We start from the raw sequence: 25,466 nt of genomic DNA, 5'->3' as shown, positions 1-25,466 counted from the left end.
ACATTTCGCAAAAGAGTAAAGTGGCAGTTCTAAAAATGTGCACCTGTCTGCCCGTATAGCACTGTAAGTATTTGACAAAGTTTTTATTTTTCATCATATATCCGCCGTATTTTAAAAAAAAATAATCAGCAACGACTCCCAGTTTAGAGCAGCTCATTCCCATGCACCGTGTTCCTCGTCACTGGTGCCAACACCTGCTGTTGTCCTGGGGAAGGTACAGATTGGGTCACCAGCTGCTCCCGTTCAGATGCCACAGCAGATACATAACGCATGCAGAGGTTCACATATGCCTCAAAAAGATCGCACCCTCTCAACCAGAAAAAGTAGCTGTTGTAATGACAAAAACATGATCCCTCACCAGCTTCCCACACTTGTCCAAAGTGCCAGTTTTCTGCGACACTGCTTACTAAATTTCCTCATTGTGCCACCTCAACTGACTTTGACTTCTTTATGAATTCTGTAGGCGTAACCATTAATATTTCATTGCACATTAAATGTTATTGGGGGTACGCTGCCCTTGTAGCGACTGATAGCGGACGCCTGTGTGACATTCTCGTTAATTTCAAAAGCCTGAATCATTCTCGATCTTCATCCTCTATATAGAGATTTGAGCTTTTGCCCCTCTGGACGTAGCAAAAGGTCAAGTCCATCAGGATGAGAAACTACTTTATCTCTCTTGCTAGCTGTTAAATCATCATGTGCCAGCTGAGGATGAGTCTTCCAGGTATAAACTGAAGTGTTAACTTAAATGATGACTGGATCGGATGGTGATGGCTGGATGAACTCCAGGTTTAATGTCATGTTGTCACTTCGTGTACATTGAATTTTATGTGAGCTTAAATGTTAACGTGTGTTTTAAAACACACGTAAAGATTTTATCTGAAGTTCTAAATGTGTTAAAGTGCAAAATCCTCAACAATAATTAGTAGCCTCCTGGCACACGCTGAATAAATGATTCTGTACCTGAAATTCAGGTTGAATAGGAACAACTGTGCATTTTTATCTTATAGAAACTACTCAAAACAGCATTTATCTGGTACAATGAGAGCGATCTGCAAATTGTACATTCTGGTACAAGTCTTTCATATTTCAGCAATATTTACACTATTAAAAGCTATAGAGGTACATTATAAAAGTTGAGACTCAAAACAGCCCTCAACTTCTGGCCTTTGTAGCATAAAATATATATTTGTCTCTTCATAAAACTTATATATGTCCTTCTCACTAACCTGCAGCCGTCCATACAGCGCCGCCAGGTCCAGAGGGGTCTCCTGTTGGCTGTTTCTCATAGTGGGGTCGGTCAGCTCCTGAAGCAGCACTGAAACCACCTCGGAGTGTCCGTACTGGGCCGCACAGTGAAGCGCCGTTTCCCTCTCATGGTTCTGTGGGAGAATGAAAGGAAAGAAGGATTGACAGAGTGAAAAGATGGAGGAGAGAAGGGGTGGGAGTGGATGTAGAATATGGGAATGTTGAGTGGGCAGGGGGTGATTAAGTGTGGAGGGTAAGAGAAGGGTAAACATAACAGAAGAAGGGTGGAAGGAAGGTCAAAGGTAAAGAAGAAAGGCAGGTGGGATTAGAGAGGTAAGTGGCAAATTATGGGAAAAGGTGATGGAGGAGGGTTTAAGAAAAAAGGCAATTAATAGCATGGAAAATAAAAAGGTGGTGAGTAAGAAGTGGGGAAAATGTGGGTGAGAGGATGGAGATATAAAGGAAGAGAAGGAGGAAGAAGAAAAAGCAGTTTTTTATTATTAATCGGATCACTGACACAAGGTGAAATTCAAGACGGACATATGTGCTACTCATAAGAAGCACATGTCTCCAGTCGGTTTATCATTCTGCATGTACGGATTCCAAAAGCGTGTCAGGTTTGTGAGCGCTGTCGGGGGGGAATCTATAGCTTCCTGCCCGTGAAATAGAAAGAAGAGATGGCCCAAAGCAGAGTGTTTTTCCTCTGTGCCTTTCTGGTCCAACACTTTTCTCCGGACTTTATCTTTGAACCTGTCAAAATCAACATATTCCGTAGTAACCGCCTTTAAACTAAAGAGTGTGCGACTCATTCCAGATCATCAATTCATATTTCAAAGGAGTACATGATGTGCTTTTTTTACATGATTTCTTTAAATCAATTCCTTACAAGGTACAATCCAAACTACTGATTACTTTGTTAAAATGATGTCTAAACCTCATGTACGCAGAGATAATTGTCAGTAATTAGAGTTTCTCCAATGAAAATAGAAGTTAAGTGTTACCGGAAATTCATAATCATGGGAAAAAATTCAGCCAAACTTTAAGAATCACATTTATCAAAGTCAGACCTTTGTAATTGGATGCAGGAACTTTGGTTAAAAAATGTCTCAGAAGGGAGAGTGCCTTTTAAAGGTTATTTTGAACCTGGGAGACTTTAGTGTTTAGAAATAGCGCCATTTCCTGGTCCTCCAGGGGCCCCTGTCAGGAGGAGAGCATTGTTGGCGGTCCCTGGGGTCCTGCAGCTCTGTGCGAAAAAACAGCCCAGTGATGACTGGAAAAGTGGGCAGAGGGACACTCATGAAGGAGAGAGAGACATGATGGATGGTCATTTTAGGGTAGAAGAAAGAGAAGAGGATAAAGAGAGCATGAGTGGGGATTCAATCTGTGTATGTTCCTATAGTATATACTTTAAAATAGATAACCTGGTAACCATATATTGTAGATATACATACATGGAAGTACGCACATACTGTATGCATTTAGGTTTCTAAAAAAAAAAGGTAGATAGGAAAGTTACTAAAGGGCATGTGTGTGTAGCTGTGTTGGTGCTGGTGTTTGTCCAAGAGCAAATCCTATATTTTTAGTAAGTGGCTGAAATTCAACACTAGGTGATGTAACATTTAGAGGGGAAAAAGGAGGGAGGGGAAGGACAAAAGCAAGAGGAGACATTAGGAGAGGAGTAAGGACAGAGGTAGAGGAACTAAAGGAACTCAACTGTCAAGCAAATACATAGGATTTAGTTTGAATTACTCTAATGTACTTCAAGTGTGCACTTTGCAGCTTTATCGGATCGGAGGCGAAAAAACTTGATCTGGTCATCTGTTATTGTGAGCGAGATAAGTTCTTTCCAGTGTAAACCAAGTATTTTGAGAAAACTTTGAATGCACATTTTGAATATGTGCAAGAAGCACGTTCAAGTTATCAGGGCTGTTAGGAGATGTGGATGGAAATTGAGCTCTTTTTTTCAGGGCACATTGTTTGCGAATTCCACAATTTGGAGAAACAATCAACCAATCATAATATAGATCGCACAATGATGAATAATGATGTCATCTTCCTTTATAGCTAGCTAAGTTGTGAAATAACAGGAAAATGGCGATGAACAACATTGACAGAGCTCAGCTGTACAAGTTATTTCTTCTATCGTCACGATAAAACGTTAGTTACTGCGAACAACTGCTACAATGTCGACTGAAAAAAATGTCAATGGTTGAAATTTGTCATTTGCTCCAAAATAAACAAGCCTGGTTAGGAAAAGGTGAACATGAACACAATGTCAGGCTAAATGAAAGAAGTGAAATGAAATGGCAAATAAGTGTGATCATTAAGTTGCTCTTTGAAGTCTCTCACTTTCATGTGATCGACAGTTTCATGCTTGAAAATACAGACATGCCACATTTCTCAAAAAAAATCCTTCCCCCCATCCCCCCCCCTCTCAAACTTCCATGATAAATCAGCATGACCACACTCTGCTGCTCAGATCTCATCTCAAGCCTTTCCTCACGCTCCCTCTCCCTGCTCCCTTCAGGTTCATGCACCCCTCTGAGCAGTGAGAGAGAGAGAGAGATGAAGAGATACTGCTTGTGAATAACAGAGAGGGAGGGAGAGAGAGAGAGAGAGAGAGAGAGAGAGAGAGAGCTCCTATATGAAGACACACAAGAACTAGCAGCAGAAACACCAGAAAATGGGCTTGTGAGCGTTTCCCTTCCTCCTCAGCCAATCAGATGCTTCTATTTCCCCCCCGGGATCGCACACCCCTCCATTGATGCCACAGTGGAAGCTTCCAGAGCGGGTCTGATTGCAGGTCCACTGTGCTGTAAGCTCAATAATCACACACTCGTGCACACTGTAATTCACGTTGATCACAGTTTTACGGGGGTAATTGTTGGTTGCATTATGTTTAATAAACTCCATTTGCTCCGTTACTGTGTGGATATTCTACTGTATTACTATTTTCCACTGGAGTGACTCATCTTCACCGAGGGATCATTTAAGTTTCATCTTATCTAATCTATTGTACATACTGTCTTCATCACTGTGCAATATGCTCCCAAAGTCCCAGACCACCACATATGCAGCGTAATCAGTCATCATTTGCCACCGATGGTATTCACAGTAGAATAGAGATGCAGTGTGTGGAGAAGAGACCAGTCATCTATTAAAGGTTAAATGCTGTAGGACGTGGGAAAAGATGTTCAAGACCCCATATGTTATTTATTTTCACCATGATATATTTCTAAGCAACGATACATAAAGTTTACTACATTAAAACAAGGTGGACGATTACATGTGCAGCCTATGTAACCTTTACACGTACTAAAGCAAAAAAAAGAAAACGTTGGGAAAATATAAAGCATGGTGAATTATGGTTACTATGGTTACTAGTACATAATATATGCAGCACAGTGCTTTTGGACAGTGGTTCAACCTTTGACCCAAACTATAAGCTTTCAAGAGTTTAAAATATTAATAAGGAATATATAAAAAAAAAAAAAAAGGAAAGAAAATAAAAAATATATATATTTCATTCACACATATATATATTTTTCTCTCCTTTTCTTTTTTATATATTATTTTCTTGAGGGTAGCTTAATTGATAAGAATGTAGTATAGGCATATAAGCATTATGCTTCTGCCTTTGCCTTTTCAGTCACATTGTATACAAGATTGTACATAGGCTATTTTTATTGTATTGTGGGCGATGGCGGAATTATTCACTATTACTTTTACTATTTGTATTTTCTGTGTTTGGTTATCAATAAAAAATACAAAAATTCTGATAAACTTAACTGATCTTAATTCACTTTTAACAGCATCCAGAACAGGAACAACTTTGATCTAGTTGTAGTCTAGAAACTTTTTTATGCTTGTGACTCCTTAAACTTATGCAATGTCTATTTGCAAACATCGTCTCACCGGTTGCATGTTCCTTGACTCTCTCTGGGCTTTCAAACATAGAAAACAATATTAACATTACACAGAGCAAGGCCATAATATCCAGTGGATAGTAGGGCTGTCCTTGACTAAATAAATTCTTTGTCGGCTAACTAATGATTTTGAGTTTCTCCACAAAGAAGCACACAAATGCACCATTTTATATCTTGTCTTTTACCAGAGATGTGCTGATAAGTTTCTTAGAAATAAGTCTTTCAGCAAGAAAAAAAGCATAAAAACTGACTAAGGACTGAGTAGCTGACTAATGGACCATGAGGAGCAGCCCTAGTGTAAAGTTGGTTCTCAGCCAAAGCTAATGAATTGAACTTTGAACCCAGGTATGCTGTCCTCCACATCGTATATAATATGGGTTTCTGGCACTGACGGGACGGAAGTTATGAGCAGATCATTTTGCTCCAAAGAATAAAAGAAAAGTTGGTTTTGTGGTGGAATGAGGAGGTAAATATTTACTTATTCACAAGTAAAACTGCAAAGATTAGATTAAAAAGACTAAAGTTAACAAAAAATATATATATATTGCTTTTCTTACCATTAATCATCCAGCAAACACTGAGATCAGGATGGGAAATAAAGTATTAAAAAGGAATTTACGAGGATTAGCATTTTCATTCTTGTGGTTTAAATTTTGGTTGTTTATTATGAGAAAAATACTGGGGAACAATTGAAACTACTGAGAGAAGATTATAGAAAAATTGTTTTGTCAACTACTGTTTCCAACAATGAACCCTTAAGAGTTCAGAACAATTTGAATTTTAACAATTACAATTCCTTGACAACTGAGCAACTCCATCTGCTGATGAAGATCATGTGATTCCTTTAAAAGCTCCAGAACAGCTAATGAGACAATGGTGAGACTGCTTCGTCAACATTTGGTTATTAACATTTTGACCACGGATTATGACTCCAACAGCATGATAATGATTACATTTTCAGAATTAATACACAATCAAGCATGCAGATGTAATGAAGAAAACCAAGCTCACACACACACACACACACACACACACACAAATGCTCATCACTGATATGAAACCATAGGACTTAGATTGTAGACATTATAATAATTAAGCCTTTATTAGTCCCACAATGGGGAAATTATTTCTCTGCATTTAACCCATCCCGGAGGAGCAGTGGGCTGCAATGAAGCGCCCGGGGAGCAACTTGGGGTTAGGTGTCTTGCTCAAGGACACCTCGGCATGTTGCCGGTAGAGGGGTTTGAACCACCAACCTTGTGGTTACGGGACAAGCGCTCTACCTCATGTGCCACAGCCGCCCATTATTGGTGCTGCCGCTGACCCGTTCTGTCTCTGCAGCCTTAAACGGACAATAAAGCTTTGTCAGTCCAATCCGCTGTGCCTCACGCACCCAGCTTTAGATAGGGGGAAAACGCAATTCCCAGACAGAAAAGGAGAACGACAAAGAGATGAACAGAGACACAGAGTGACAGGACGAGGGAGATAGAGAATAAGAGGAGAGCGAGAGAGAGAGAAAATCCCTCCATGTTCTCAGAGCCAGCTATATATTTCCATTACACTCGCTCTGACAGCTCTCCGATATCATCTAGCACTCGGTGTATTGTTGCTGATTGAGCCCTGAGCAACAGCCATCCACTAATGACCCATCAGCAGGCATGGCAGCACATTATTGACATGCCCATACAAATGGATGTCAGTGCATATATATGCGCCATATATTATTCACAGTTAACGGTCGTAGAATATAAAAAGTATGTAATGAAAAGTATCTGCTTGTCCGCATGGTTTTATTAGTGTTTAAGGTAGCATTAGTTAGCATTTTATGATAATTCATCTTCACTGTCCATGCAGAATCCCCTCCGTTATCCTGAAGGACACACACGAAATCTACTTGAACACTCGTAAACACTATCGGTGTCGGCTAAGTTCATCCACATGGGACTGAAACAAACGGCTGCATCCATGCAAATACGTTTATCTGGTGCTGAAATGAAACCAGAGCGAAACGCAGCGCAGAGGTATTTGTTTGAACGTACACCGTGTTAATGCTGATGGACTGATACGCAGGATGAGCTTGGTCTGCATTACAGCGTCTCATAATCCCAGCAGCTCAGAGCGCTGCCTGGGGACAGCCGGGTAAATAAATAGAGACAGAAAGGCAGCAGACACACATGGAGGAGCCGGTTCTCTCCTTCTTGCTATTGTCTTCTCTTATTAATATATGGATCCATTTTACATCTGATATTTGTTATTACTTTCAATAACCATTCAGTGGAAGTGAAAACTAAATCATTTTTTGCTACAAAGTCTGTATGCATATGTTTCTTCTTATGACCGTCAATATTGTAATTACAAGATAGAAATGAAGATGAAGGAGAGAAGAAATGTAAGGTGCATGTGTTTTTTTTCAGTGGAACGCCGGCGGTGCCGATTACTCAGCAGGTTGAAACCAAAATGTAAAATCATGTGGTAATCAAAGCTAATGTTAGCAAGCTAGGCTTCCACTTTACAAAGTGTAAGATAGCTAGCCTTGGGGCTAAAAATCTGTTTTAAATTAAAGTAATGTATTGTATTTTTTATCTCATAAATTTCCCCCCCTGAATTTTAGATGTACCATTACAATTACCATTGTTTGTTTCAGCCATAAAGGATTGAAAAACTATATTTGACCAAAAAAAAAGGATGAATGAATAGGAATTGTTCAGTACATCATGCAGGAATAAATTGTATAGACTGACAGGTGGAAAGAGAAGGAGCTTCCCTTACTTCTCCTTTTAGCCTTAAACCACCACGAGGAGATGGAGAAGAAGAAAAAAAAGAGCAGTTCTCAAGTGAGTTAACATGGAAAGTGAATGAGGTGCCCGAGGCCAGGAGGAGAGAATGCAAAAGAGAGCTGAGGAGATGAGAGATGAAGGAGATGAAGGAGCAGGAAGGAATAACTGAGGGCGGAGAGAGAGAAAGAGAACAGCAGCCTTCCACATTTGACAACAAACTGATCCACCGCTCACATTCACAATAAGACGTTAAGTCACAAATCTAATTATCTATCAAATATTTGTGAATCTCATTTGTGTGGACGATTTCGTAATTCCTTTTATGACTACCAATATGCTCTGTTGGTGCCAGCCAATTTTGAATCTATCCTTTTATAACTTTCAAGTTACCAATAGGCACTACTACATAGGGTGGCAGCTACCTTTTTGTTATTGAATAAAGGACTCGTTTGTTTTTTTAAATGCCCATCACATGTTTCCGAGAGCACAAGGTGGGAACTTCAAATGCTGTTTTTTCTGAGACTAAAATCCAACAACCTAAAAAATATTCAGTTTACAAAGATGTAAAACAAATAAAAAGCCTTTGCATTATAAACGTACTTAAACATTTAATCAAAATAGTGGCAAAATAATGGATTTAATTTCAGCTCTACTAATAAAAATGCTTTTGGATATTTTTCTGTACAGTATTGACTTAAAACTGTGATCTTGACTGTTGACAACGGCTTATAGTGCTATTTGTTTATATTTTAGAATGTTTTATTTATTATATTTAACCCAAAAATGTCAACCTTCAGGCACTGTTACAATTACCGTATTTTCCGCACTATAGGGCGCACTGGATTATAAGGCGCACTGTCAATGAATGGTCTATTTTCAATCTTTTTTCATATATAAGGCGCACCGGACTATAAGGCGCATTAAGCGAAACAAAACAGTCAGTCAGTCAAACTTCCTCCACTTCCGTACCATTGATTCATTAATGTTGAATTCTCTCGCAGCTGCTCTATTCCCATGTTCTACTGCGTGACTGATAGACTTGAGTGTTCAGTCCGCGTCGTAAGCGTGTCTCTTGACAGGAGCCATGTGGGTCCTTATCCACACACACTGTAATATGATGGTGAACCTTATACACACACACACTGTAATATGATGGTGAAGCACAGTATGTATTATCCGCGATCCTGACTACGGTGGCCGTAATGCTGCTGCGGTGCGGCTTTGTAGTTTACTAAATCTACTAAAACATGTTGACAGAGCGCTTGTACCACACAAAATCACTTCGAGGTCAGTAAACACAACCAGAATTAATCCATATATAAAGCGCTCCGGATTATAAGGCGCACTGTCGTTTTTTGAGAAAATTGGCTTTTAAGTGCGCCTTATAGTGCGAAAAATACGGTACATACTTCTGGATCTACGTGTCTTTGCATAACTCAAAGATATTTTCACGGATCAAATTAAATTTTCAAACATGATAAATGTTGTTTGAAGCGCTGCATTATCACAACTGATTTGGTCTCTATTCATCCCGTTTTAAAAACATCATTAAAACCTTTTTTTATCCTTGACCAGTGAAGACCGACTTCTAAAATCTGAATATATGAACTAGATGGATGAAAAGATGCAAAGAACTCCACAAATTCAATGAATAAAGCTTCTATCAAACTGGATTGCTTTTAGTCCGACATAAGACTCGTGATGATCAGAGGAGCAGTGGCTTCGGCCTGATGGTTAAAGAGACATTTTGCAAAAGGATTTATTCTGCTGCAGTGCCCTTGAGCAAGACACAAAATCCCGAACAGCTCCGAGGTTTCTCCTCTGGAGTTAAAATGTGAACTCTGATCTCCCGGTAGGATTAGCAACTTCAAGAGGAACTTTATTTGCATTTTCTGTTAAAGTACCAAAGAGGGAAATTTCCGTGTCTTCATACAACAACTCGATTAACGCGCTCGCACACAATCTGCTCTCGGTTTGAAGAATCACTCAGGGCTGCAGTTTGTTTTGATTCAGGGCGAGATGAATCAGTTTTCTTTTACCAAGCTTTAATTTGGAAGCCCACTGCTAACGGAGCGCCACGCTGTGGAAAACGTATGACATAATACTTTTTGTCATTACGATTACTCATAAGAAAACATCCTTTTGGCCTCGTGTAACTATGTGTGTGTGTTTTGGCAAACGGCGGGGCATGCCGGTGGGCGATGTTTGAGCAAGAACTTTCCCAGGGCGGTTTCTCGTGGTGTCATGTGTTCTCAGCGTCGGGAAAACACATGGTTTCATTTTTATGTGTGGTAGCAACATGTGTGCATGATGTGGCATGAAATTACCACGAGTGTAACACACACACACACACACACACACACACACACACACACACACACACACACACACACACACACACACACACACACACACACACACACACACACACACACACACACACACACACACACACTGAGAAAAGACATTTGTGGAAACACACAGCGGGAGAGCAACCTCATGACCTTTTACCTTAGCCTTAGTTCTCACAACCTCTGGACTCCCAGAAGGCCTTGCTGCACCTGGAGAATAAAAAAAGCCTGCAGGAGGTATTCCATGCATGCATGCATGTGTCCATCCATGCGCACGCAACATTTATGGCACAGATGGCGCAACATGCAGCGCTCCTTCTAATCTCTCTTATTATCTCCCTTGATTCTGTGCTGCTGATCTCCTTCCTCCTCCTTTGGGAGAACAAAAGGGGGAGGAGTTGGGAAACAGAGGAGGACAAGAAGGGAGAGAAAGGAACAGTCCTTGTGTTTATGGGAAAGAAAACATTCCTGGGGTATATTTGCAGCACAGGGGGGACATACTTGACCTAGTCAGTCACCCACACACACAGAATAACTCTTAAATTGACGAGTCCTGAGGCCCCGTACAGAGGAAGACCAGAGGTTGCTCACACACACACACACACACACACACACACACACACACACACACACACACACACACACACACACACACACACACACACACACACACACACACACACACACACACACACACACACACACACACCACATCTGCTCTACATCCCTCAGCTGTCCCTCACACTGCCACGGTCAGGCACAAGCAAAATAATCTTTATAATCCAGCTGTGCTCCGGGCCATCGCCTCGGGGTAAAATGTGTCTTCATTAGTCGGTCAACAAAGTGTGCTGCTGGTTCAAATCCTGGGGCCAAAGAGCCTCTGAGCAAGGGACACAGCTGGCCGCGTCTTGCACTGAAATCAAATTGAAACTCGCCTGGGGTCTTCTTTATTCCGTTGTATTGAGTTATGTTATGAAGCTACATGAATATGGGACATGACGTGAGTAAGTTGTCAAACAGGAACTTTATATAAATTAAAGAAGCAGACCACCACATTTACATTATTCTTTTCACTGCATTAGATTTGGTTTGTGCCACAGCAGCGCTTTTGGATGTGATGCATTACAGTGGTGGGTTCTCAAATGTTAGAGCATCCTTGAAAGCACCCTGAAGAACATTTTCTCAAAACTGTCCTTGTAAAGATGTGGCTAAGTGGTTTGTGAAGGACACTTTGAGACAGGTGGAACTGTTGACCACCACTCTGTGACTTCATCATCATTTCTTAAAATACTAATGTGATTTCACGAAGGCCAAAGACAGATTTGTGAAGTTTTTGATAGGTCATTACTCTCTTTAGTACTTACATCTTGCCTTGGCCCTCTGTTCTCATAATGCTTTTAATAAGGTTAGCCCTGTTGATCCTGAGCAGCTTACGTACTGCTTTTACTTCTCCAGACGGACCCTCACTTTACTGGTTTAGAAATGTAGAATAAGTGAAAACCCCGCACTGGGTGAGGGCTCAGTTACTCCCATGTCTCTCATCGTTTTCAGATCAATACAGGAAACAGACGCAGTGGGACCCTAGGATCCTTTAAAAGGGAGGTGATGATTTATGACCAGCTGTCTACGAAAAACAGGTCAAAGAGGAAGATTTGAAAGTTAAGACCATCTTTATGTGCTCCTCTTTACAGAAAACTGGACTACAGAAGCAAATAGGTAGTTTATTGCACTCTTTAAAACTTTAAAATCGATATCACAAAGCTATTTAAAAAGAAAAAAAAAATCCAATAAATGATTTCTAACCGTTATCTTTCGGTACAGATCTTTAAGTGAGGCATCAGTTCATGAGTCAATCCGAGCGGCAGAAAGAAAGAGATCACAGCAAACAACGTCTCGGTCTTCAACAACACTGCGAGCAGAGTGCAAACCTCAAGTAAACAAGCAATCTGTCACCATCTATCACTGTCTGTCACACACACAAATATGCAAACACTCTATGTTATAATCATCTCCTCCAGTCAGACTGCCTCCAACTCTCTCCCTCACACACACACACACACACAGAACACACAAACAAGATCCCACAATAAACAAAAAACAGCTGTGAAGGGGAACTACTGGGACCAATTAGGGAATAAACAGTGGGCTGGAACTGGTTTACCGCCAACTAATAACATCCACTAACCTCCATTAATCCACTATTGGCTGCAGCGTTCAACTGGCCCACCTACACACTTCCCCTTCTTCTCATTTCCGTCAATTTCTCCCGTTTTTTTTCATCGAGACCTTTCGCACTCATTACAACTTCCACTCCTGCGCCCCTTTTTCCACAGTCCCTTGTGTCGCGATTTGTCACCCCGTGTACAAAAGGTGAGCACAAAGACTGTGTTTTCTCTCACTCAGGTAAGAAAAGAGCACATTATTAAGACACATCACAGCTTGGCGCTCTGGAGAGAACACACATGCACTCAACCTCTGACACGAGCGATGGTGTGCGTGGGCTGAGTGATATCGTCATGTGCGGCTGACGGCTCAGTGATGGGTGCGAGTGTGTGTGGGACTCCGTATATCAACCTGACTAATGTATGCAGGCCCTGCCTTTTACAGCAGACAAGACAGACAGCGGGGAAAATATGGAGCCCGGGCATCGTAAACACACTAACGCCCCATACATCTCACATTCAGATTTATGCCTGCAAGCTGCGAAAACAACTGTTTGACACCGGCGACACATAAATGCAAGACGACTGTACAAATATGCATCATATTGGTTATAAAAATACACAGGTACCGTCGTTTAAAGTCAGTGTTCTGCAAAAGCCAGTGCTCATGAGGCGGAAATAAACACTGCGCCTTTAAGAGTGTGAAAGCGCAGTCATGCTGGAGTCTTTGTGCGTTGCTGCTTCTGTGTGCAACAGTGTGAAAGACAGCAGAGGCTTTTTGGAATGTGAGCTCTGTAGCTTAGCATTTTCAGTGCTGTTTATTATACAGAAGGAGAGATGACAAGTGATAATAACAGGGTAGATAAAACCAGTCATTTCCAGCTTGATGATGAACAAGGCACAAAATGAGATGTATGATATAAAGAGAGTTACGAGGAAAGCTGATCAGTGTCATTAGATGAGCTGTGTCATGTGAGAATGCAAAAAGCTTCTTTTCCCCAATATAAATGAACTTTCAGCCTAATCAGTGGGATTCTGTAACATCTGAATAGCTAAGAGTCATGAGAAATAGTATTATCATATCTTGTTGTTTTTTTTGCTCTCAACTGTATATACTGCCAGGACAAGCTTGATTATTGAATGCAGTGTTTCACAATAATTAGGTGACTATGCATAGACACCCATGTTATTCAAACTCAAGTCCTATTTGTCCCCGAGGTGCAATTGGTTCTGACGCAGTAGCATTAAAAAAAAAAAAAACTCAGAGAAAGACATGCAAGATACAAAAAGGTAGAAACAGGCCCGGATGGAGTTGTGTTAAGCAGCGAAATAGCAGAGTGTGATTTTATTCACATTTGCAGTTTTTGTCTGAGGCGGGAACCAGAGGACAGAAGGTGAAATTGAAAGTGCAAGGGGTCAAATTAAATGGATTGTAACTCCTTTGACTACTGATTTTCTCTGCTGAGGGATAACTATTTTGCTGCTGAGTCACTTGTTAATGACTTTTGCTGTTTGAGGCTGATGGATGCAGACCCGCAAATAAATGAAAAAGGTGTCACCTGACTCAATATAACATTTATAAAACAAACCTCAGGGATCTGTCAACCCTGAACTAGCTTTCTCTGACAAAAAAAAAAAGACGCTGTTGGTTTTTCTCACTCTGCATTCCTATCAAAGGTCAACTTAATGTCAATAATGATGCCCAAATGATTGTAAGACTCAACAAATTTAACATATTGTCTGTTAAAATATAGTGTTTGCAGTTGGGTGGTGACATCCGAAATCAATGCACCTGTCCTTGGTTTTTGTCGCACTCAAACGTGATGTTCATCGGTTCCTTTGTTTCTCAATAAACTCAAAACTGTGATGCATTGCAACTTGTATTACAGCTCGTATCTTCCCGTATGTTGGCAGCAAGTAACATGCATCTTCTTTGCTGAGTTCTAATGTGAACGCCACATCAAATAGATAGAGACACAACAGCATAAGTCTTGTAGGTAAAGTTATGGTAGTAAATTATTGAATGAAATAGAACAAGAAAACACAGATAATTAACTGATTTTAATTACCAAAATGACTGGAATGTTTTTCCCGGCGTATCACAAACTGAACAAGACATATGCTCGATATGCTCACCGGGCAACATACAAGAGCACACACACACACACACACACACACACACACACACACACACACACACACACACACACACACACACACACACACACACACACACACACAGACAGTCCACTGAAGTCAGCAGCTATGTACAGAATCCTCCCCATCAGCATCTTGTGTGTCCGCGCTGCCTGCACAGCAGCCCGATCAGCTCTACAAATCATTGACGGGGTAAAAAAAAAAAAAAAAAAGAAAATACAATTACCCCGTGCTCACTTGCTGACAACCCTCTTCATTTCAGGGGGCAAGGGGACGCCATTTATCACGGCAAACAATTAGGCTCTAACAACTCTCGGAGGGGAAACGATTTGGCTAATGGTGACGGAGGAAAATGTGCTTATTATGCAGAGTAAATAATGCTCCAATGACCGGGGGGGGTCCGTTACTCCACCGCCATTATGAGTAGGAATATTTAAAAAAGACATCTAAACCATCAACACTTCCTGTGTGCTGAGTGCTCATCTTTAAATGACAAGCCTTGACATTATCAACATGATAAGATATGGACAGAAAAAACAAGGATTGAGGGAGGAGGAGGAGGAGGAGGAGGAGGAGAAGGTCATTTTTGCTGATGAGGAATGACAGCAGTGGCAGGATAAACGCTCCCAGAGCTGAAACACTCACTGGAGCTGTCGGGGAGAGATCACTGGGAACTGTAAAGAACCGGCTCTGTTGGACACGAGCCAAAAAAGAGACAACCGGTGGCAGCGGAGGTTTAAATGCCCCGAGAAAATACAACGCAAGAGCTCAACTTTAATTTGGCTGGTAGGGCCTTTTTGATTCTGGAGCACCTACGGCAAACGTATCCACAGTTTATTATTTAACATGTGAGTGGCAGCTACAACATGAAGACACGTCAGATTAATGTATCTTTTTCAACATTAATAACGGCTTCTCTGAGCTACAGATATCCAGACATGAAGTTTTAATGATGCTCTTATGAGTCTAATGAGTCTCTGCTCCCAGAGATATATGTCAGAGGTCGAGACATTCAGAGCTGATACAAACTACATGTGACCCAAACAGACCATAATAAAGAGATAACAGTAACACTGACAAGCAGCAATTAAGAAGCAGCTGCAATCAAAAGAGCAGCAATTTAATTTAATATCCTGTAAACAAATAAAGCCACAGAACAAATTTTTCTTAGGTGCTTCAAAGAGTAATTTATCAAAAAATATTTGAAAGTCCTGTTTACACTTCCTGCAGCAATTTTAAAACATTCAAGTCAACTGAACTGAAAGTAGAGAGAAGAAAGTACTTTAATAACCAATTTAATAACTGTGGTTGGTTCAAATTCAAGTGTAATTGTGGGATTATGGCCTCATGTCGCACTGAAGAAAGACTTCATGCAGGTCTCTAAAACCTTTCAGACAGGTGGCGTTGAGGTCGAAGGTTTTTAAGAGGATGATGGTAGGTTCGCGGTGTTTACCTGTTGGTTGACCCGGCAGTGCGAGGGTCCGTGGTGGATGAGGATGCGGACGATGTCCACGTCTCCCCGCCAGGCGGCCAGGTGCAGCGGGAAGCAGCCCTTACTGTCAGCCACGTTTGTGGACGCCTCGAACTGGAGCAGCTTGAGCACCACCTCCCTGAGAGAGACAGATATATATATATATATACACATAGGTCAATATATGAACAGATCAAAAGATGGAGGGATGGAGAGAGGGAGCTGAAGAGGGGCTGGGCGTTAAGGCCTGGAATCTGAATCATGAAATATTATCAAATTTCCTTTGAGAACAACAAATCAAACGTATTATAACATAACCGCACAATACTTCATTTTTTACCTCACATACAGTACAATACAACCCTTCAACATACACTATTACAAACATCAAACCATGTTGAAATCAAAATACATGATGAAGATGTTTTTTGAGCTGCCTTTTCTCTTACCATGCGCTCATATTCTGCGTCCTTGGTGATATATTCGCTGGTTGAATAATTGGTTTTGCTTCATGTCGTAGTAGATGCTATTATCTAAAGAATTATCTTTTTTTTTCTCCCCTAGCAACAAACAGATTAATATTTATCGTTCGCTCCAGGCGTGACAGTGATTCTTGGTGTGGACACGTTCAAGCTTCCCCTGCGTCTCATCACTCTTTATCTGAAAGAATCGTATTTGCTCATGGATACAGGATATTTTTCTGTGTCATTTCATATTTAAGTTAGTATATCTTAACTATGAGACATTGAAGAGGAAAAGAGATACAGGGGAGATACTGTTTTATTTTTTATGAAACACAAAGACTGGATAGACAGAATTAACTTCACCACTGCTTATATATATCAATATTTTCATGGGAACATATGAGGCTGAATGTAAAATGATCTGTATAATTTGTGCTAGTCCATGCCAGTGTCTACTTTTGTGTTTCCTCCTTCTCTGACTGGTGGTTATGATCCGCATCCTTCATAACAGCATTCAGCCATGTGATTTGTCAGCAACAAGTTGGCACCTATTTGAAGCACCCAGTCCAAACCGGGCTTAGGTCATGGAGGGATTTACAGTGTTACGCGTGAAGGATCAGTGTACGACCCAGTACAGGACGCAGTGATTCAACTGGGAATGATTAACAATTTAGGAAGGAGAAAACACTTAAAGTAATCTCTATTACACAAATCATAGTGAATTGGTTTGTGCTGGGAGTCTATTTCGATGCTGCTCAGGTTTTTAATGTCAGCTCTACTGTTTCATATGAAGACTCCAGCTGAAGTTGTCACCTCTCTCCGAGGAGGAAAGGTGAAGTGCTTCATTTGCATTGGAAATGTCAGGAGGGGAGAAACAGAGGGGAGATAAGGGCAACACCTCTCCAAGGAGAAGGGGTGAGAGCAGCACAGAGACGCCTAATGAACTGCTTTATTAATTAATAATTAAGAATATTATTATGTAACTCACTCAGGATTTAGTGTCAGTTGTGCAGTCGGAGAATCTCAGGGTCATTTATGAGACTATTCAACTTCTTGCCGAGTTGATTGAGCCTACTAATGTGGATTTTTATGTGGTAAATAAAAAAAACTGCATGATTGAAAAGATCTCCAAAAACAATTCGAATCCAGCCGGAATTAAAAAAAATCTCTGAATACAGCTCAGGCCGTTGCCAGGTTTCCTCTGTCTTTATTTTAATTGCCTGTTCTCTTTTTACTTTCCCACCTAAACGTTAAATCTTTCCTCTGGAGCTTTTTGTCGGCGTCCCAATTTTCACTCTGAGGGCTGCAGTTTTTTTTCTCTCTCTCTCTCTCTCTCTCTCTCTCTCTCCCTCCCTTCTCTCCTCTTTCTGGTTGATCTGAAAGAGGAAATCCACATAATTGCCCCCAAAACACAGCACTAATCCTTCAGTTGCGCCAAGCTGGGATAGTGCTCGGGCTTGAGGCTAATCCACACTGTGTAAGGGATTTCTCAGCAGGCCCAGGTGAAGAAAGGGAAGCTGTAGTGCAGTTCTGTACAGATGCAGACACACAGAGCAGTCGCACATTTTGACTATTGACTGTACAGGTGTGTCTGACTGTTTTGAAGTGATAATGTGAGAGCACTTAAATGCCGTTAACTGACTAAAGATTGCATTGTTTTCAAATTTTCTGTGAGCCTTCATACTATAAAGTCTTTTAAGAACTCTATAATGCTCTGCCACCACTCTATACAGAAGACTGGAAAAGGTTTTCATTCATGCATGTAATCTTTATCTAAAATGGTTTTAATCCAGATGTGCATTAAAGGACAATGTGAAAACAATGTGAGTTGGACTGCTGGTAGTGATTCAACTACAAAGAGATATATGACTTGAGGCCGGTCTCACAAAGAAAGATTTTGACTAAGGCTTAAAAGAAAAATAATAATCATGGTTGACAGAGCAACTGTGTCAAACCAAAACCACTCAGCTCCTTTCACTCCAGCAGAAAGTATTCAGTGCAACAATAGCAAAAGTACCAGGAGCATAAAATGCAGTGCAGACCTGAAGCAGAGCGAGAGAATCTGGCTTCTTGATGTAGGTTAGCAGGGCTCAGTGCCCGGTATCCTCATTGCTGTATATTTCTAACAGGTTACTTTGTTCTCTGAAATATCTTTACTTTATTAGAACTTTTTCCACAACATGTTAAAAAGTGCCATGCTGATTGTTGCCATGGAAAAATGGCTCTTAATTCTGAGTTAGCCTTGGGACTAGTTTTGCTAACTTATTGGCTTTAAAATAAGTGTTTAGATTTTTTGATTTTTTTTTTAACAGTCTTACAGACTTATCTGACTGCACCATTTGTTGTACATTCTGGGTAATTCAATCCAACAAAACACAAAATGTGTCAGATAACTTGTTAGCGGATTGACAGGAAACTGATCCACCATCATTTCAATGACACACACACCGATAAGTTGATGGTTCAAGCTCAAAGATACACCAGGCACTTGCACGTATACATGAATGGAAATGCATACAGGAAAAAAAAACTAAATGCTTATGAAAGCCACAAAGACAGTCTTACCTGTGTCCGTTAAGTGACGCGTGATGTAGAGGTGTGTATCCTGTGCTGTCTGTGCAGTTGACATTCAGGCCCTTCCACATGCTGGAGAGAAAAACAGAGATACATCAGGATTAATCCTAAAAAGTGACAAACACACACTCTACATGTCCACTACGGACACTTTCATATCCCTCAGGTATTAAAGTTACATTACATTACATTACATTACAGTCATTTAGCAGACGCTTTTATCCAAAGCGACTTACAGGAAGTGTATTCAACATAGGTATTCAAGAGAACTACTAGTCACCAGAAGTCATAAGTGCATCTCCTTTCTTAAACAAGCATCTTAAAGCATAAACCAGAGCAAAAGTATAGTGCAGAGGCAAATTACTACGAAAACAATAATTGCAAAAACTAATAAATTAAGCAACAAACTAATACGAATACAATAAGTGCTACAAACTACGACGAATAGGATAAGTGCAGTAAACGAATATGAATACAATAAGTGCAACGAACTGAACGAAAAGTGTCTGCTGTTTGGTGACGTGCTGGTTTATTCCTTAATGTCGGTGTTGTTTTAGAGACGTTGTTACACACATCTTGAGCTGTTGCTTTGTCAGAAAACACGACAAAGTCTGGATTCATATTTACTTAAGTTTATTACCTCTAGTACACCCGCTCTGTTTCAGACAAAGGAAATGATAAACCACACCCGGCCAATTAGATCCACTTCTCTTGTGGAATGTGCCTAGTGTGTGGAACATAGAGGGGGGGTCGTTTGAGAGATTTTTGTTTCTGAGCAGTTCTTGCATCTCTTTTAACTGTTGTTGTGTAATGTTAAATTAGTATTATTATCTACTGGAAAACAGATGAATACTTACTGCGAGTTAATTGATTTATTAATTGTGGTGTTTTCTGTTGTAGTAAGAGGTTCAGTTTGTATATAAAAAAGGGGTTTTGAGCTATTTCAAAGACGATTAAGGAGGAGAAAGGCTTTCTGGGAGAGTGCTTTTCTAGTTCATTGTTTGAAGTAATGTTGTTTTGTTTCTTCAGTTGTTTATTTAACACAAAAGAGTTTAAATTGAATATATTTGGGTCCCCGAGGCGAGAAGTATAATTTATAATTTGGGGCAAGAGCCACAAGAGTTACAGTCCTATTTCATCATATTGGCATTTAAAGAAAGTAAGTGAGGTCGACTTACAAAAGGCTGAGCATTCAAATAAAACCACGAAACACTGAATCTCATAAGGATAGCCATCTACGCACAGATACACACATAATACACACACATAGAAACAGACTCATACTCACACACACACTATATTACACAAATAGAGCCCAGGGTTTTCCCAGGGCTATAATTATATGACCTCTCTTTTTCACATGAACTCCTCTGAGCGCGTCAGAGAGAAGTACTAATTAGCTGAATTCCAGTCTGAGCAGCTCTGGGCTGGAAAGCAGAATCAGGCGACTATAACTTTTATTTAAAATTAAAGAAAACCTGTAACAGCAGCTTCTGACACAGAGAGTAGAGTATTAAAAGGCAAATCTGTGTCTCACAGTATCTACTTTTAAAACACAAAAAAGTCAGGCTGGAGAACATTGTTGTTTTATTTGTATTGTATTTGATTTCTAAAAATAAGTTCATTGCATTCTCCTGTTTATTTCCGTTGAAGGCGATTTAGTCCCTAAACTGTGAATTTAGTCACAATCTTCTTTTTTAATAGTTTTGGAGTAAAGGTATCCTGGGAAATCAGTACTTAATGTTATTGTATGTTCCTTTTACTTCATGTCCTGTATTTGTCGGAGGAAATAACAGAATCCACTTTAAATGAAGGATTCTAATTAAATTTGTTGTACCAAATGTACTGCCCTTCTATTTGCCCAATCATTGGCTGATTCTCTGTTATGTGAGACCGGAGCTGAAGCTGCTGGCAAACCGTTAACACTGTGGAGGGAGCAGAACATTCACCGAGTTTGACAGACATCAACACAATGGTCAAGGTCGGAGGAGTTACACAGTGAGCGCGTGCACATAAACACGCAGCCAAACGTGAATTAAAAGTGGTGTTGAGGGCTGGATGCACACACACACACACACACACACACACATACACACATAGAGAACACATTGTGCATCGATCAATAGAACAAGTCTGTGGCTAAGGAGTTGAAAACATTTCACTTTGCTGCATTCAATAGAAACTAAAACCAGAACCAGGTGCCCTTATATAAAAAATGCTGCATTTTTACACACAAACAAAGTGTTATGAAACCAAAGGGAACCACAACAAATGTACAACTGAATACGTCTAAAGAAACAGAACAGAAAAAAAGTATGTAGATACACACACATGCACAGTACATACACACAAACAACATGTAACACACACAGAGGTCAGAGGTCAGGGGACCGCAGAGTGAGAGACACACACCACAAGCTTGTTTTGTACATTGGGTCAGCTGATTACACCGGGAGTGTGTGTGTGTGTGTGTGTGTGTGTGTGTGTGTGTGTGTGTGTGTGTGTGTGTGTGTGTGTGTGTGTGTGTGTGTGTGTGTGTGTGTGCGTGTGCGTTTGTTGTGTTCATATCGATCACGCTGCTCTGCTAACCCCTTTTAGCGCTGACCTATAGAAGAACCAGTAGGTTTGCTCGTTAAAAAGAGCCGACTGACAGAGAGTGAGCGGAGCTGGGAAGCCTAAATGTGATGCGAGGCAGCAACAGAGAAAAAGAGGAGTCAAATAAACTTGTTTCAACTCAACTGTCAAGCATATTTGGATGGATTTTATTTCCCCAGGTCCACAAACATCCACTGTGAAATGAAAAGTGTTAATCAATACATTTCTGTTGTCTTTTACTGCCACATACAAACTAAGGAGTATACTAGCCATGCATGCTGCTATAGAGACATGAAGGAAGACGGACAGCCAAGGGGCGCTACATAAGTGAGATCCGAGGTACGCAGCAGAAGTTTAAGTCAAACAAACAACACCAACCAATTTAAATGTGCTGTGTATCTGATAAAACACATAAACAGCATCTTAAAGTGCATCTAATCTCCTCCTCTCAAGATCTTAGCACTAATTTATAACACATCCTTCATACGAGGGAAAAAGTACGCTTTTTTTAAGAAGGACAATTGTCTCATTATTGAGGAAATGTGTTACTTCAAAGAAAAAGGAATTGCTCATCATTTTTGGAAACACACTTTCTTTCTTTCTTGAGTTAAATGCATAGACTGTATATAAGACGTGGACTGAGTCACTGGCCGTCGGCATCTTGAATTTTTGCCCTAAAAAGTTGCACAAAGAGGGTTGAGCTAAGTACAACCAAACGCAGAATATTTATTTATTTTCAAGCAACCATAAATGTAAAAATTTACTTAAAACACCCTTTGAAAGGGTTAAAGTTCTGGGAGGGAAACATGGACAACTCCCAGACCGGACAACGACGTGTTTTCGACCTGTCAATCACAAGGAAGCCCCGGCCTAAAGCCTACCCTGCTTTATCGTCTATTTTACTCCTAATGGGACCATCATTTATTAAATGAACATCATGCTGTGTTGAAAAAGACTTTAAACGAGCGATTGAGACCATAAAGTCTTGTTCACAATGTTTACTGAGGTAATAAATCAAGTTTGAAGTAGGGTCATTTTCTCAAAGACTTCTATACAATCAAACTGTATTTTGCAACCAGAGGAGCCGGCCCTGCTCTCTTTTAGAAACAATTCAAGTTTAAGACACTTATGCATATTAGCTTAGCGTAACGACAGGAAACAGGTGGAAACATCTAGGCTGGCTTAGTTTAAAAATACACCCAAAATAACTCCAAAGCTCATTATTGGTAGGCATATTTTTTTACTTTGTTTTTTTTTGGCTTCTACTTTACGCTCGGCTAAGCTAATCACCTCATGTCACCATCTAGAGTCCTATAGACCAAAGTGAAATAGCAACTTTCCCAAATTGTCAATCTATTCTTTTAAACATGTGTTTTTTCTAAATAAATGTCATCACCTGTGGTCAAAGATTTACTCTTAAATACATGATGAAAAATCATTAGCTAATGGCATTAAACAACAACAGACAGAACAATGGAACTCTAAATATTACAGGTGTGGCGTTCAAAGACATTGTAGTTTCAGTTGTTTCAATCAACAACATTCAGGCCTACACCCCAAGAGCTTAAGAGTTTGTTTAATCAACATATGCATATAGTCTTTTCTTACTTATTTATTATTATTGAACATTTATACCTTAAAACAAACACTAACCTGCTGTTGCAATATCTACGTCAGTTTTATCAAAATGCTCCATTTCCACTCAGTGTTTCTAATTCAATACCTCATTAATCAGATAAACTACTTGGATGGAAACACAGCTAATGTTCCCTAAACTCCCGTGAGGTATTTTTCTATATCTGATAGCTGTTCACCGAACAAACCCGACCTTGAACACATTCAGACACACACCCACACACAAACGTGCCTGTGCTGTTTCCATCAAACAACCAATCTGTAGAGCAACTCATTAAAAAAAAAAACTTGCTGTACAATTAGTCTTTCATGTGAGCAGAGCTCTGCACGGCCCCCAAACACTATCAACCTCTCCCACTCACCCACAAATGCAGCGTATTAATGAACAAACACAGCAGTCATACCCCGAGTCCCATGGCCTTCGTAAAAATCCTGCACAAACAAATATATACGTAGCCACCTCTTGAGGGAATGTGTACTCAGTTGTTCTCAGTGTGCGTGAGCCTCGCTGTGAGCTCAACAAGGTGTTGTGTTTTTCTTTCACTGTTCTGTTACATATGTGTGTGCAGTGTCACCGACAGCGGGCGTCACTCCAAACATTACATTTGATTTAGTTTCAGGAGTAGAAATCAAATAACAACCAAAGTAAGACTTTTACAATAGAAAAACACTTACTGCTCCACTTATTATTATTTCATTTCATCTCACTGTAACACTGAATCAAATGTGTATAATGTTGATAGAGTTCTCATAGAGACGGACAGAGAATCAAACTCTGCATCACTAAAAAGATTTTTAGCATCTCATGTTTTGGTTTTATGGCACATACCAATTTTCAAACGACAGCCTACAATTTTTTTCTTACTAATTCCCTTATTGGGAATTATTCCTAATGGTCTCTGTTTGTTTTTTTTTACAATTTACATGATATATTATTGCATCTTCTATCTTTTTATTGTCTAATTTTAATGTCCATTCAACCTCATTTAATTGTAACCTTTTAATTTTTTAAGCACTTTGAGCACCTTTTTATGAAAAGTACAGTATAAATTAAGTGTATTTTTATTTTGGTGAATTTATAGATACCTATTATGCTTGGTATTTTTCTTTTCTACTGTAGGCCCTACTCTTCTACTTTTGATATTCCCACAGCAGTCCATTAATAATACTATGTAGACTGCTTTGTTGTACTTAATATTGCATTTGCATTATTCCCCGCAGCACAGACACTCCATGACAAGTACATTTATTGAGTCCACGGCAGCTTAAAACTGCCAGCAAGTACAAAAACACAGAGACTGTGCCTTTAAATAAAACAAATACCACACACTGGATAACAACCAACTTGATACAAGTGAATCAATTCCTCACGAGACCCGTTTTCATATCAGCGTGATTCATTTCTGCTCTGCCATGTTCCACCTCTATATTCCCAAACTCGGTTCGGTGCCATATCGCTCCTCCATTGTTCTCTTCAATTTTCAGTCACAGCGTAAAGCCAGCCAGCAGAGTTTAAATAGAATTAGTGGGCAAGTTGAGATTAGATAATGGAGGTGGAGGTGCTGCTGCTGCAAGAATGCAGACTCTTCATGTATTAGTCAAATATGCAGACGATGTCCTAGCTAATTAACCTCAAGAGCTGCAGCTACGGGAAAGCTCTTTGTGTATGTAACACTACTGCTACCATACATCACATTTACATTAATGTGTCATCCTGCACCAGAGATGTCTGACTCGGGGTTTAACAGCCAGTTACTCTCCTCCTCTGCCCCTGACTCTCCCTCTCCTTTACTGCAGATTCGTCTTTTATTGAAGCACTAAAAGGTAAAGGGGTCAAATGTCACGAACGGCCTCCCAGCAGGCAGAGCGATGCTGCCCTCTGTTTGAACCCTTCTTCAGTTACAGCATGGCAGTTTTTTCCTCGCCTATACATCACTTTGCTAAAGCACAGCACACTAGAGGACTGCACTGACATGATACCATATAGGAAGACCAAAAAAAAGAAAAAAAGAAGTTTGGGTTTTATCTAACAAAACAATAAGTCTTTATTCAGTCATTTTAAAGTGAATTTTGGTGTAAGCGATATTAGCTGAAATTAAACAAAAA

The 25,466-nt window shown here is 40.1% G+C and overlaps 1 protein-coding gene across 1 annotated transcript in view; it reads right to left on the bottom strand.

Moving 5' to 3' along the window:
* anks1b (ankyrin repeat and sterile alpha motif domain containing 1B) overlaps positions 1 to 25,466 on the bottom strand; it is a 202,142-nt gene that overhangs the window by 131,713 nt on the left and 44,963 nt on the right. The window contains exons 2-4 of the mRNA XM_054624412.1: positions 19,122 to 19,202; positions 16,075 to 16,231; positions 1,230 to 1,382 (exon numbers count right to left, since the gene is read on the bottom strand). Of these exons, the coding sequence (XP_054480387.1) occupies positions 1,230 to 1,382; positions 16,075 to 16,231; positions 19,122 to 19,202 (391 nt within the window). The remainder of the gene's footprint in view (positions 1 to 1,229; positions 1,383 to 16,074; positions 16,232 to 19,121; positions 19,203 to 25,466) is intronic.

This window comes from Anoplopoma fimbria, chromosome 23 (genome assembly GCF_027596085.1).
Source record: "Anoplopoma fimbria isolate UVic2021 breed Golden Eagle Sablefish chromosome 23, Afim_UVic_2022, whole genome shotgun sequence".
NCBI classification, from domain to species: Eukaryota; Metazoa; Chordata; class Actinopteri; order Perciformes; family Anoplopomatidae; genus Anoplopoma; species Anoplopoma fimbria.
The sequence above is the reverse complement of the archived record's forward strand: the minus strand, read 5'-3'. Positions and strand labels throughout refer to the sequence as shown.